Here is a 15446-nt window from a genome sequence, read left to right on the forward strand (position 1 = left end):
TGAAGGCCACACGTCTGATCTGTGGATACATGTCAGTATCCATGTGCATGTAAGAGAGGGAGAGAGGACCTGAGACGCGCTGGAGTCCGGTTTCATCCTTGCAGGCTAGGGCAGGAGGCAGCGAGCATGCTGGGTAATGAAGTGACAGGTCAGTCTGTAAATACGCACGGGTCGCTCTGGCCCTGGCCAGGGGGGAAGGCTATCGCATTGCAGTGAAAATGGAAACGTCAATAAAATTAATCTGCCAGCCTTTTGGCCACTGTGTGGTTCTATTGGATGAGCCTGACTGCTCACAGCAGGAGAGGGATTTGGAGACTAGCTCGAAAATCAACACAAAACCTAGTGGCATACAAACAAACACCAAACTGTGTATCAACATTATTCAGTGGAGCTCAAAAGCAGAGAAACAAAAGGGGGGTGGTTAAAATTCACAGCTCACTAGTTGTGTTTTGATTGAAGTTTGGAAGCAAACTGGGGGAGTTAGACTTAGCTTCCGTCTGGGTCACATTTCTCAGGAAGCCCCTCACAGTTAGGGTAGGGCTATGGCCAGACCAAAGTTTATTGTTTTAGGCTTTCCTGAACAAGGATTTGTACTTAGCCTGGGATTTATGGCATTTGTCACTAATGAATGCCCATTCTACAATTACAACACCCCTAGTCTGTGTCCCTGTTCCCCGTATGTCCTTCACAAGGGCTGTTGCTTCTTTAACTTCCCACAGGGAGCGCAAAGTCGGCACTTCTCTGTTTTCCTCTTTCGTGTGGCTTTGCGCTAATGATGTGGAAGGAAAACACTGTGCATAGACAAAAAAGAACGACACAGAAGAAAAAGAGAGGGAAAAACAAGGGGGAGAAAAAAAGGATCTGGAAAAAAAGAAAGAAGAAAGTGGGAGAAAGTAGTTAGAGTGCAAGCCCCTGCTGTCCTTGTATTCTTCATTTATTTTGCATTTGATTACACCACCAGTCGGATCCTTTTTCTTTCCCCCTTTTTAATGTTATTAGTTCAAATATTTATGCGAGATTAAGGCTTGTATAGGTGGTTGTGATTGATGCCTCCCCAAAAACAGGAGGACATGCGAGTCTGAATTTTCAGAATGTCAGGGTCCTTCTCTTCCGTAGTGGAGGAGTTTTTCAGATACATAATTTAGATGCCCTCAAGGAAGGCTTTCAAGGCATTTGTGCCCGTGGGCAAGAAAAAATAACTATGACTGTTAAAAGTAAATCATTTTTGCTAATGCACAATTAATGCCGGGGAAGAGGAACAAGAAAAAGGCAAGGGACAAAGATGGAAACTTCGATTTAAAAGAGAAATCGTGCCGGGGTGTGTGCGTGCTTTCCTCATGAAATCAAACACTGATGGACATTAATGCAGGCAAAGCCGCCGCTGGCCTGTCATGCTAATCTTGTGGCGGAATGGGGGTGTGTGGAGTGGAGGGGAGGGTTCAGGGTTTGGGGTGGGGTGGGGTGGGGGAAGCAGAGGACGAGTCCATTATGTGCACTGGAGTGTAACAATGAAACACCCCAAATCACATATCTACTTTAATACTCGAGCACCTCAACTGGATGTCGTGAATTCACAAATGTCTGCGTGTTACTGTACACATCTGCATAACTTCCTCCTGTCCCCTTTGGCTCTCTTCAAAAGATGAAAAAAAAAATGCTCTACATTATGTCAAGCATGCAAATTTAATTGAATTAATGACGAGTCCAAGCCTCTACTGTACTTGAAGGCTCCTTGTCCATTTTTTTTTTCCCCTTTCCTCCTCCTCCTAAATCGAATGAGGAACCTAGTGTTTCAGCGTCCAACCATAACATTAGAGTCATTAACCCCTATTCCCCTCTCTCATGCTCTGGGGTATAGAAATGCTCGGCGAGGCCTCTGTGTAAACCCCATCCTTTCTGTACAGGCCTTCTTCTAAGGCCATCTAAATCCCCCTTCCTCCATATCATGTCTACACAACACTGGCTTTGCTGCAGCGATTCTCTCGGCCTTTGTGCGGTGCTATGAATTCCTCAATAGATATCTGTGGTATTTGTCCATTTATCCATCTTTCATGAGCCTTAAACTCAGACTCTCTGTACTTCTGTTTCAGCTTTGAGAGTTTTTACACCAGGATTTTTTTTGTCTGTTGTACTTTCTATGTCAGTGGTGTGGTCCGGGGATGTTATTTAACCCTGGGTTTGGTTTCCGTCCAGGAGATGGCTTAGACAACAGCGTTGCATCGCCTGGCACAGGGGATGACGACGATCCAGACAAGGACAAGAAGAGGCAGAAAAAGCGTGGCATTTTCCCGAAGGTGGCCACTAACATCATGAGGGCGTGGCTGTTCCAGCATCTCACGGTAAGCACAGACATTACATTTTGAATATAGACTTTGGATGAAAACCTCACACACACACACACACACACACACACACACACACACACACACACACACACACACACACACACACACACACACCTGTGACAGGAGTTACTGAGGTAGGCAGGGAGTGAGTGAGTGACGGCAGCATTGAGATGCTCACCTGTCAGCCACCTGTCAGAGGGACACAGTGACCAGGTCAATCTAATCAGTCTGGACTGTTTGCTCTGCTCAGCACACTCTGAGTAAGAGCGAAATGGCCCGACAGTCCATGACATTTACTCCGGTATGAGATGCACTGTTTGTCTTGCCCGAAGAAGGAGGTCTGTCAGCAGATTAAGAGACAGAGTGGTAGTTACCGGGGAATGATTGGAAGTGTGAAAAAGGTGTGTAAAGATTTAGGGTTCAGATTGTAGGTCTGCAGCTATATGTCATGTCTTTCAATATGCAGTTCCCCCCCCCCCCCCCATTTGGGGTGAGTGGAGACTTAATCTATTCATGTCTTGATCAGCTTCACATTTTAATATCCAATTGACCTGGTGGTATTCTAGCTTGTGTGTAAGGTCGAGATGGCACATACTAATTTATTTCTCCTCTCTAGCTGAGGGGAAATTGTTTGTTTGTTTCAGTCAGACAATTCTGACACTGGATCCTTCACTCCACTAAACACAAAGATGCTACACGACTTCGATTAAATATTAAAATGCCACAGTAATTCAAACATATTTAGTAAAATGATGAAATACTCTCTGCCCAGCTGTTCTCTGTGTGTCAGTCTAGTTTCCTGCCTATCTGTGTATGTCCTAGTAAAAGGCGCTGGTCCACATGTCCCCTCACCCTTGCTAATGTCGGGACATTATCAGAACATCAGGCTGTATTGATTTTGCAACACGGGTCAGATTTCCGAAGGAGGTGGCCACGCTGGGACACATAAGCTGCCTGAGCTCGTGGCTCGCTGCCCCAGAGATGGAGGGACAATGTAGAGGGTGGGTGTGGGGGTGTTGGGCAAAGTAAAAGAAGGCACAGAGAAAGTAGAAGGGACTTAGTTTAGAGCTCTAGTCTTAAAGATCATCCACACATTTAAGAGGGTCAGGTGCACCCTGTAGCCCCCACCGCCACCACAGTGCCCACTCCCTGCTCAAAGCCCCTGTACCCTGATTACCTAACCAAAAGCCCAAGTAATAAGCGGCCAGCAAATACAGCCTAATTGAAAGGGCTGTAAATCCATTACATATTGGTCAGGGATAATCAGGAGTGCTTTAATCACTTTTATCTATTCAGGAGCAGTGAAGCTGCAACAGCAAAGCCCTGAGCCTCGCAGGCCTTAGCGGCTCCACCACGCCAGTCTGCACGCTTATTATTCTCATCATTATCAAAATGACTTCACAGCTGTTCACAGCTCCATCGCTCCCTGACTGGAGACCTCTCACCAAGCTGTACACACCAAGCTTCATTCACAGGCTCGGGGCTGGCGGGAGGGAAGCGCAACTTTTTTTTGTATTATTTTACTATTACTTGAGAGAATATTTCTTTCTTTTTTCCCCTGAGCTTGGACAACGTTTGGTAGAAGGCCTTGTTTGTGTATGACTAGAACAAACAAAAAATAATTGGAATTTACTGTAAGTTCATATACACATGCACAAAATACATAAACACATCTTATGTTTAGACTAGAAATTTCCTCAAAATTCGGCATTTTTTTCTGGTGTAAGCCTCACACAGACCTTTTGGGGGAGTCGCCAACAATTTTCTTTAGAATTGTTTTAAAACTGAATTGAAAGAGCGGTGAGGAAAGGAGGAGGGAAAAGCCCAAAGTTAGGCACATTTTTCAGAGAGCTGGTTAATTCAGACGGAGCAGAGCTTTCAAGGCCCTCTTTTCTCCAACTCACTCTCCTTTATCGCATCCCCTGCTTGTAGATGTTCTCCAATCTTTATTTGTTTCTTTTGTGCAGAGCCCTGGCCAGTCTTGTACAAATAATAATCCCTCCCTTTTAACCTGCCTTCATTTCTCTGCTGAGGAAGAGGACTAATTGAATTATCCCCCTTCTCTTCTCACCATCCAGTTCTCCCACCCATAAACTCTCTCTCACACACACACACACCCATTAACCATTCTCCTTTCTTTTAATTTGTTAAGCAAATGTATTTGCCATAGCTGGATGCGTTTGTGCAAGGGTGAATTCATGGGGACTTTGGCCCCTGAATGGCCTATAGCGGCATTCTGCCATTCACGCATTCATTAACTGAGGGGTGAGGAGTGAAAGGAGCGGCCTTGTATTTTCTCAAACTGAGGGGCCAGCATGGAGCTCCTCTTCCATGAGCCACAGGGGTCTCTCTACATATGTTCTCAACATCCAGCCATTGTCACATCTTCTGAAAAGCTCAAAAGGACAGGACCCCCCTCCGCACACACAAAAAAACAACACAGGCCAATAGTAACAACTGTTGGCTTTTAGATTGAGTATAACAAAATTGCCCTCTCCTGCTCCCCTCCCGCCTTCACTCGCTGTACTCTGACCTCACACTCTCTTGGGAGAAATCACAAGATTGTCTCATACATAAAGTAACCTCACATTAACCACCAACTCTACCATGCTAATATTGCAGCAGAGAGGAAAAACATGCAGTTTTTGCACCATATTGATCTCACAAAACATGAAAAGACTCTACAGAGAAGCCGTGATAACCCTGACCTCTTTTATGTCGAGGCCATATGCACATGCACTAGAGAGCACGTGAGCTGGAAACCTTAAATGCCCCATGTGTAATTGGCAAACGGCTGGACAGATCAGCTGGTGTTAGCTGGCAGAAGAGGGTCAGACTGTCTCTGCACTCCCTTCTTCTATCCTCCCTCCCACTCTTTCTCTCTAATACCCCCCCCCCCCCCCCCCCCCCCCCCCCCACACACACACACACACACACACACACACACACCTCCTCCCTTGCCATGAGTTTCTGGATGTCTTCCAGCCACATTAGGGGAAGGGAAATCCCAGACTGTTGGTATAAGCTTTTCAATACTACAGGGAGATTATGTTATCAGAAAGGTAAACTTCACTGTTAGGGGTAAAATGTTCTGCTGCACTTCAAAAGCATGGACTACAACATTCAGGACAAGAAGAAGAGAGAGGTGGATAGGTAGATAGAGGAAGTGTAAAAAGAGGGGAGTGATAACAGATTGTGGCAGACGGAGAAAAAGAAAGTCAGCGATGGGAGTTTCTCTTACTGTTGCAAAAAGTGATGCCCTTTTGTGTTTGGAAAAAGCAAACTCTAAAATTTACAATTAGCCCCTCGGCGCCCCTGGCCTTCCTTCCCTCTCAACCCCTGCCAGCCCCCCGCTAGCCCTTACTCACCCCTGTAAAGACAAGGGTCGGCCTTGCAATGAAAACAGGAAGCACTCAGATACAAAGATACCACTCTGGGCTCCGGCCTTGTCTTTTGACTGTAGTGTAAACCCTCAAACACCTATGAAAATAAATAGGGGGACCTCAGGAGCAAACCAGGCCAGGTCCAAAGTTTGCATAAGTGTGTGTATGTGTGAGCCAGAAGGAAGATTGTGTGAGAGAGGGAGACTGGTCAGTCAGATGAGTAAGTAGGTAGCCCTCTCAAGCATCAAGCGTCTCAGGTTCTGCGCTGGGCCACCCTTTGGCCTGGGTGTTTGGGGAAATGCTGTTAAGCTGCTAAGCCAGGTGTATTGGTCCCCTGGGCTCCCTGAAAGGGAAGTGATATATCCTTTGGTCATTTGGAGGAGAGCTCTTGGACTGTGAAGTAGAACTGAATGTTCAGATAAGAAATGCTTTTGTATAATTATATGGCATTTAACTAGTTATTAGTATGATACATCATTTGCTTTTATCCTCCTAATTGTAGTACCAATGTGAGTATTGACTTTTTTTCACTGAAGTGATTCAATGCTTTTCTTGTACACCTGGAAGAAAAATTGCAACGCAGCTCAAAGATGCCAATGTGGCATGGACCCTGCTAATACAGGCGTTCACTAAATTGAGGACCTTTGTGAGGAGTTGAGCGCATTGTGCTGCAAACATCATTAGATACACTAGTGACAGTGCCCCCCTCCCACACACACACACACACACACACACACACACACACACACACACACACACACACTCCCAATGCAAGCCCAACATAGCATTAGTCTCCATGACAACAGGGTGTCATCGTCAGGTCGAGCCCTCCTATGGGAGCTGCTCTCTCTGCCACCCTTTATAGACGCACATAAAAGAGCCAGCTAGGGTCATTCACAAGACATGGGCGCAGGCAAGGCCAAACCCTGGCAACGGATGTTTGTTCCATACGATAAACAAATGTACAAGTCCATCCCGCAAAAAGAGAGGGCATGTTGTTTGAGTAGACTAAACAGTCAGCCCCGTGGTATCCCCAGTTTTGTTTAAGCTTCTCTAGTCCTTGTAATCCTTGCGTGTTGTTCCAGTACAACCAACACTTAACTGGTGGAGACACACATCTGCAAACAGTTTGAAATACCCAAGCCCTTCCTCCTTTAGCGTTGAACTGCCGAAAGCTGTTTATTCCATATTTGTTGGCGCCTATTTTTTCTTTCCAGAGGACATGGCTATTTAAATACATGCATACTTCACTAACATGTAACTTAGTGCAATTACATTGTTCAATTGTAGCTTTTATTTTAAAGTATTAGTATTATTATTATAATTTATACTGAATTATTATTTTATTTTTATTTTTTTATTTTTTTTTTTTTAAATATAGATATATTATAAAGAAGTAACGGTGATTAAAAGTCACTTTGCTTTTCCACCTCCTTAGGTTGTTTGGAGTTTGGATGAAGAGAGGGTGGAGACAAAGGAGAGGCAGGGTAGTGGGTTTTAGGGGTAAGAGCAAGGGTGAGGAGGGGGTAAAGAGGGGGCTCCTAAGGGTCACAGAGGTGCAAGCCTGGAGGAGGCCCACACACTAATCTGTCATGTGCTTGTTTGCCTCAGGAGCCCAAAAGTCAGTTCTCCAGTCACCCGTAGCAACCCAGGCGACAGTTTGGTTCACTGCCGCTACCCAAATGTGTGTGACTATCAGTGGAAGACAGGAAAAGAGAGTCATCACGTTGCTTTTGTGACAAGACCCGCTGCTTTGTGTGTGTTTGCAAAACAGATGTTAGTGACAATATAACAGGATAGTTTGGGGATGTTTAGCACCGGAGTCATTGAAAGTCATTGATAATGAGTTTGGAGGAGACCTTTTGGGAGGGAAGGGGGGGATGTATGTGTGTGTGTGTGTGGGGGGCTTTAAGTTTTGGTGCCGAGCTATTGTCTAGTCACTGTGTTCTAATGTTGGCTGCTCAGCGACCCTGGAAAACAGAGACACAAGCTACCTCAGTCTGCCATCTGTTGTTCCCCAGCCAGGCCACTGCAGAGCGTCTACAAAAGCACGTGGCAGACCCTCACAGGGAAACACTCAAATGCAGACACTACAGGAAAGTGATACTTCGGGAATTCTTTATTTCACTCAAGAACTTCACCTTCCTTGTCAGAATCCATTAAGAGATTCCCCCCCCCCCCCTACAGGTCACCAAGAGTTTATTTTTTTATATAGAGGAGACGGCAAAAAACAGAATAAATGTTTAGAAGGCAGATCCTGTGACTTTACATTTTCACTGGCTGTATAGTTATATGAGCTGCAATAAGTTTGCCATCTCTTTGCAAAGCAGCTGTGCTGTAATTTCCAAGTGTTAGCGTGTCACAGCTCTTTGACTGACAAAACCCTTGTTTACAGTGTGCTTTGGCATAGATGGTAGCTGCTCCACAGATTTAGTGCTGCATTAGAATGTAATAAGCCCTAATTCTTTTCATGCTCCGACATCAGACCTTTACACTTTGCCCCCTAATCCAGATCTGTCACAGTTCCACTTCAAAGCCAACTAACCCCACGTGGAATCCACTGACATATAAAGCATGGCACATTAACCTTGCATAAACCATGCGATGTGTGTGAAAAAGTGCTGGCATGTTTGCTTTTTTTCCCCCACTTATCATTCACATAGGCCTGCTTACACTCAAAATGAGCATCATTTTATTGCGCTTTTGTGAAGGCAGGGACATCTGCATAGCCCCGCCACTTCCCCTCCTTCATGTTTCCTCATGTTTCCATCCCTTCCTGTTAATTTTCACTCCTGCTGTTGGCATCTTAATGCAGGTTGTTTAATGAAGTAGCAGAAATGAGTGCTTTCGCTAAGGGACTGTTTACGGCACATTCCCTCTGCATGGAGGTGATTAAGCTGCGTGAAACTCAACAGTGTTTGCCAAAAAACAAAGCAGAAGAGCAACCCGCAACATAGCCTCCAGTAAGACAACAATACAGGAAAAACAAAAGAGGAGAAAGTGCCCTGAAATGTGATGCAGTGTGCATTTCTTTAAATAATGGTTTTCTGAAGGGGGTGTCCTCGCGGAAGACCAGGAGCGCAGCAGGAGTTTGACCGGCCCCTGCAGAGGTGACTGCACATGCCCTGACCGCAGCAGACTACAAACAGAGCTGGGCCTATGGAGGGCAGTCAGATTTATAAACTTGCAGCTCTGAACAGTGAGAGACTCTTCTCAGAACATACAGTACATGCACCAAGCTGAGGGGACTTCTTTACGGCCCCACGCTCCTCTGAGAATAGACCCCGGCTCGGGAGCATTTCCCTGCATTCAGCACACTGTCCCTGGCTTCTGTAGTCATAACATTCATCCAGGCGAGGGACCTGTCTGAGCCGACTCTCTGGGAAATAGGACGGGATGACGTCATCTGTAATACGGGTACCCATGTCTGTGATAGCATACATGCCCCTGGTGGGGGGAAAAAAACTGAGTTATTAAGATGGTGGTATAAGATTCGGTGCCGTTTTCCCTTTTCTACACTTTTGGGGTTATCTTACTCATAACAAAATGTATAAGAGGATTTTGGTTTCACATCTTAGAGCTAGTTCCCTCAAATTACCCCCCTCCTTCCCTCCTCCCCCAAGGGGTTCCGCCCTGCAGGCCAGTATCATCGCCCCCTCGGTTGATTGCCGGTTTGTGGCGAGAGCTGTTAGAATGGTGGCTGCTGCTAGCTGGGGACCATGGAGGCCAATGAGATTCTGCTGCAGGCCTCTAAGCTGCCCCAGCGTTGCTTTGATATTCATCTCACACCAAGAGAAGAAAATGCAAAAGGGGAAAAGGAGCAGCACAAGCGTGGAAACGGCAAGCCAGACTAAAGAAGGGAGGGAGGCGAAGAAAAGAGGAAGAGGTTGAGGGATGGAGGCACTGAGTAGAAATCAAAAACAGACTGTGTGTTTCACTGTTTGGTTTGTCATGGGACCCTAGCTGCACCGAAATCCCACTCCTGCCATTTTGTGTGATTTTTCTCCCCTCCCTTCCTACTCTTCTCAAATGCATGCTTTTGTTTTGCCCGGCGCTCGGTCCACGAGCAGGCAGTGGGATTCCTGCACAGTGGGGTCCTTATAACTGGGAGCCATGTCTCTTGTTCTCACCTCTTCCCCCCACTTCCTTACCTTTTCATTTTTTTCCCCATTGATATCCTCTCTCTTTTCCCTCTCTGAACATATGGACTGGTTTTTTAAGAGCGAGCCCAGTCCACATCAAAGACTGAGGCTGAGCGGGTCAATTTGTTGCTCCTTTCCCCGACTCTTCCCCCTCCACAAGCCACAGCGGACCCTCCCTGCACTGCAGCCATTTACCCAGAATGCCTCATTGCTCAAGCATTTCTGCCTAGCATATATATTGAGCCATATGTTGTCAGTGTCTGCTCTCCATATAGAGCAGAACTAGTTCACTTCAGAGCGCTGGATTTCTCTGTAGCCACATCCCCCCTATAAGATCATGTAAGGCAATACAAATGAGCATGTGTGATAGATAGCAATCTTTGTATCAAAAATAGCTGTACGACACACTGATAAGAAAAAGCAGATGGATAGAGGAAGAGGAGAACCAATGAAAAATCAAATAAAAAAAAAATATATATATATAAATCCAAATCTAAGCAGAGCAGGCCTTGGCTCCAGATGTGAATCTCTCTGAATATTGATCGTGAGGAAAGCTAGTCCCCCATATCCCCAGGCTGCAGCGACTGACACACAAAGCACCTCTCTAAAGCCCATAAACCAGCTTGTACAATTATTTAGGTAAAGAGGGCGACAACAGCGGCGTATGCCTCCCAACCCAGAACCTCCTTCCTTGGCTCTCATCCTCCTACTACCACTCTCTGCTCCTCCTTTTTCGTCTTTCTCATCTAGCATGAAGATGAAGAAATGTAAAAAGGGGGGAGCAAATGTGTAATTAGCCACACGTTTCTGAATCCTCCTTAATGTTCATTACTGAAACCAGGGGCAATTACAAGTTCAAAGGGGTTTAGGGCACCCGCAGCCCACATAATCAGTCACAAATTAAGCACCGCTCATTTGTCATAGCACAGCATGCACACTTGTACAGGCACACATGCATTCGTGTTGTCAGAGTTGAGTCATAGACAGGATGACAGGCGTCAATTGCCATGCAGGCACAAATCTCAGCTACCTCAAGGCACTGGGTTAGGCCGCCCAATCCTCTTATGCTCTGATTCTTTGTTTTCACTTGACAATGGCAAACACCACTGATACCTTCACCTTAGCTTGCTCAACATTATACTATATCCTGCTTGCATTCATCCTCTTATAAGTGTCCTGTTTGCACTTACAATCCCTTCCACCACCTGTCCCGTCCTGTCTCCATTTTACAGCTTCTCTCTTCTTCTGTGTCTGTCTCTCCCCACCTGGCCGTGTCCCTGCAACACGTGACAGTGTGTGTTTCACTGTCCCCGGAGGTGTATCTCAGTTACCTCTGGGGCTGGGTCACAATGGCTAATCCTATCTTCAGGTGGCTGTTTAGCACACTGAGAGGAGAGCTTGCAGAACCGGAGGTGAGCTCCTGTTACAGGACTCCCTGACCAGGGGTCACCTCCGACACTGTCAGACTACACACACACACACACACACACACACACACACACACACACACACACACACACACACACACACACACACACACACACACACACACACACACACACACACACAGGTCCTGGCTGATAGGCAGTAATGCTTGCACATGCATGTGATCTGGTACACACACACCACACATATAGCAAAGATTTTACACACAAACACACTGATCCTGCTTATCTATCCCAGGTGGCTCAGCCTTCATCTCCCTCCTTTCTTGTTCTTCTTTATCTGTTTACTGTACTGCTCTTCTAGTCTTTCCATGTCTTCTCTCATTCCCAGATCAGTCAGAGTCTTGTTCACATTAGGATTCCCTGATATGATCTCCATGAAGACTTGCTCTAGTGGCCATGCGTTGCCTGTCCAGCCAGCCACCTTTATTGTTTAAGCTGCTCTCACACAGGGGCACAGTCAGGTCTCCAGTGAATTGAATGGAGCCCTATCATGTGTGGCTCTGCCTCAGCATAGTGGGAGAGAGAACTCATTTTTCACTGAGGGAACGACATCCATCTCGGCAGCCAAACGCTGGCTGTTTCATTAAGTAGCCCATCCAGGCAAACAGATGTGTTCACCACACAGCCATGTTTGCCTATGCAAGAGCGTGTATTAACCCACAATCCTTTGGGGGAGATTAATAGGCTACCAGCCCCTTTCCATTGATTATCTCCATGCCATTTTCCCCTCCTTTCCTTGGCTAGATATTAAAAACTAATGAAGCCTATTGAAAATGGGAACCGCAAGTCTCTTCACGGATCATTTTAGGTTATTTGGACTCAAACAGAGAGGGATCTCTTTAAGGCACAGTTTGAGTCGAATTAAGACAATAAATGTGGAGAGCAGTGTTGAAGAAACAGGAGGAAAAAAAGAAGAGAGAGTGCGACTGTAAAAAGATGTGTGTTTAAGAAACGACAACTCTACTCTGACACATGGAGCGGAGACGCGGCAGATGTTAGCAATTCCAGAGCATAGCAAAGCATTCCTAGTGTTGGAACCATGTCCTAATTGCCATAATGGAGGTGGTAAGCGCTGACAGTAATGGAGTCGTGGGGATCCATCCCCAGCAACCTGAATTAGGGGCCGCTCGGCAGATCCACTTCAAGATGGCCTGTGCTTTTTTTTTGTCAAGACAGACTTGTTTTCACTCTTCTGGAAACCTTTTTGATCTTCCTTCCTCCGACCGAATTGTTCTGTAGCACGACCAGTTTCTCACCCCCGGCATTTTGTTAGAAGTAAGGGTTGAGGTTGGCACTGCAGAGTGGTGGGAAGAAGGTGGTGCGGGGTTGAGATGTGTGACAAAAAGGGATCTGAGAGACCTAGGCGAGGTGAGTGAGCAAAGAGTTAAAAGCGTCCATGTGATGGGCTCACCTCTGCACCAGGCCTGGACTGGTGAAAGGCAGCAGGGTGCTGTCGGGGAAAATGACTTCCTGAGACATTACCATCAATCACCAGACAGGTCAGGCCCCCCAATCCTGCCATGAGGATGGAGTAGAGGAGAGGAGAGGGGGATGGGGACGGAGGATTAGACAAGAGGGGATGAAAATAGAGAGGAAGACTGTTGGGGGAACAGACTATTAACAATCTCTTCCTCTCACTGTCTGACTGTTTTATGTCCTACTCTTCCTCTGCCTATCTGTCTCTTCATGTCTTTCTCTGGTTCTATTTTCCGGTCCTCCATAAAAACGGCTACCCAGGCATTCAGGAATGGCCCCTGCTGGTCAGAGTCTTCTCCTCGGCTCAATTGCATCATTAATTATTCCACAGGCAGTGGGCTAGAAGCAAACCTAAAGAGAGGAAGAGAAATAGAGAGGGAGCAAGAGTTAGATGGGGAGATGGTGGACAGCTGTCTAACACCCCCAGTTGGTCTAACTCTGTCTCTGTCTTTCTCTTTCTGTAAATGAAGGATGGAAGAGGGGAGGGGCTTGGGTTACCTCAGCAAGCGGTTGTGTTACATTCCTGAGAAGGGAAGGGGTAAGGGGGGTGGTTCAACGAGTTGTTGAAAAGAACACAGAGGCTTGTCAACAGCCTCAGAGCCAGGGAGCCATCATGCCTTGAGTTAGGCCCGCAGGTCAATGACCTTCTGTTGCACTCAGAGAGAGGTAGAGGGAAACAGAGAGGGAGAGAGACACAAAAAAAAAAAAAAAAAAAAAAAAAAATCCACTGTCACTGCTTGTCTGTGGCAGAGGTCAGTCAAAAGTCCCCAAAAATCTCCAAAGTCTTCTCTTTCTTTCTTCCCCCATAAAACACTGTACGTGAGCGGCGGCTGCGTGGTGTCTGTGGATTATCTTTCTCCAAAGCAAGAGTGGAAGGAAGAGGAGAGGCAGACAGAGAGAGAGAGAAAGCGACTGGCAGTCGTGTTAAAATGGCCCATTAGATTTAAGGAGTAAAAGTTCATCAGCTTTATTAATGGGAAGGTATATAAATGAAGTATGAATTACCTGACTTTTATGGAGTGGCGAGAGTGAAACTGGAGTGTCTTATGATATAATGTTTTAGTGAGCTGTTCTGAGCGCTCTGATGAGCAGGCTGCAGAGAGGAGGAGGAGGAGGATAGAAAGAGAGAGAGAGAGAGAGAGACTCTGAAGTGTGCTGGGGTCCCATGAGTCCAGCGGCTGGAAGGTTGCCTGATTGTTGCTAACATGCGTAGCTGATCTGGTTAGCTTGGAGACAGGGACGTTTGTAGCTTCCAGGCTTATTCTTTGCGTGTGTCATTAGCTGGCGTTGCAAAAATTGCCAGCAGAAAAGAAAACAAAAAGTCAGTGACATTGCTGATTTTGTGGCTCTTCCACGCATGTGCAGCCACAGTCGAACATGTCTTGCAGTTGCACACTCCTGCAGTTGCAGGAGCACATTTTTGCACATGCATGCATGCACGCAGGCAAACACAGCAGATGCATCAGGACAGACTACACATATGCCCCATGCACAGACAGACCGCACAAAAACACACGCTCCCCACCATCCTGTAATAAGCGGTAAGCTGAGCTAGCTGATGGTCATCCTCCCATGGGGCTGCTGGGTGGCTGCCAACTTCCTGCCTTGCTTTGTCAGTGGATAAAGCGGCCTAACAAACGAGAGGGCTGTCGCTAGGCAGGCCAGCCAGGTCAAAGGTCACCTCGGCCCCGGGCAGGATTGAGCCTAAGAGCACCACAAGGAGAGAGAAAGAGAGAATTGAAGAATGCACTTAAAGATTGGCTGCTATTAACCAGGCCTAAAAGCTACACAAGACTTCTCTTCTCTTCTCTTCTCTTCTCTTCTCTTCTCTTCTCTTCTCTCCTCTCCTCTCCTCTCCTCTCCTCTCCTCTCCTCTCCTCTCTTCTCCCCTCCTCTCTTCTCTTCTCTTCTCTTCTCTTCTCTTCTCTTCTCTTCTCTTCTCTTCTCTTCTCTTCTCTTCTCTTCTCTCCTCTCCTCTCCTCTCCTCTCCTCTCCTCTCCTCTCCTCTCCTCTCTTCTCCCCTCCTCTCTTCTCTTCTCTTCTCTTCTCTTCTCTTCTCTTCTCTTCTCTTCTCTTCTCTTCTCTTCTCTCCTCTCCTCTCCTCTCCTCTCCTCTCCTCTCCTCTCCTCTCAGCACCTCATAAAGGCATTTTAACTCCTGTCACATGTCGACTCTCCTTTGAGGAACATTAAGAAAGTGAAAGATCCTCAGGGCATTTGTCAGTCCACACAGCCCCGTGCAGCCAGCCGCCCCCGGGTGTTGAGCAATGACAGGAGATATCTCCTTGACTCATCCATTCCTAGATGAAAGGGGAGCTCAGAAGACTTGCATTTCTGAAAGGTTAAAACTGTATTCAGTAAAAGAGAACAGACACAACAGGTAGAGACGGGGTGGTGACTGATCAGGGCTTGGCTGGCTTTGTTCCATGGAAGTACTTGTGATCTCGGATGAATGCACCTATGGTTACCATCAGCTATGCTCCTCTGTCTCACTGACAGGGACATGATCTGAAGTGTCTGTCTGTCATGGACCTAAGAGCTTCTCTCACTGTCAGGGGGAAGAGAAAAAGGCCGACGGTGGAGGAGAAGAGAGAAAATGTTCCTTCCACCCCAGCTGTCCATTCAGAGGGGGAGAAAATTTGACATGGTTGAC

General features: G+C 46.6%; 1 protein-coding gene across 7 annotated transcripts in view; it reads left to right on the plus strand.

The window, feature by feature from the left end:
* Positions 1-15446, plus strand: part of meis2a (Meis homeobox 2a) — an 81644-nt gene that overhangs the window by 31298 nt on the left and 34900 nt on the right. For 6 of the 7 annotated variants that reach the window (XM_069152485.1, XM_069152490.1, XM_069152491.1 and 3 more), the window contains exon 8: positions 2194-2339. In XM_069152485.1, coding sequence (XP_069008586.1) covers positions 2194-2339 — 146 coding nt within the window. The remainder of the gene's footprint in view (positions 1-2193; positions 2340-15446) is intronic. The other variant, XM_069152486.1, reaches the window with a different exon arrangement.

Source organism: Embiotoca jacksoni, unplaced genomic scaffold (assembly GCF_022577435.1).
Source record: "Embiotoca jacksoni isolate LCO1_2020_lvr unplaced genomic scaffold, fEmbJac1.0.p SCAF_18, whole genome shotgun sequence".
Lineage (NCBI taxonomy): Eukaryota > Metazoa > Chordata > Actinopteri > Embiotocidae > Embiotoca > Embiotoca jacksoni.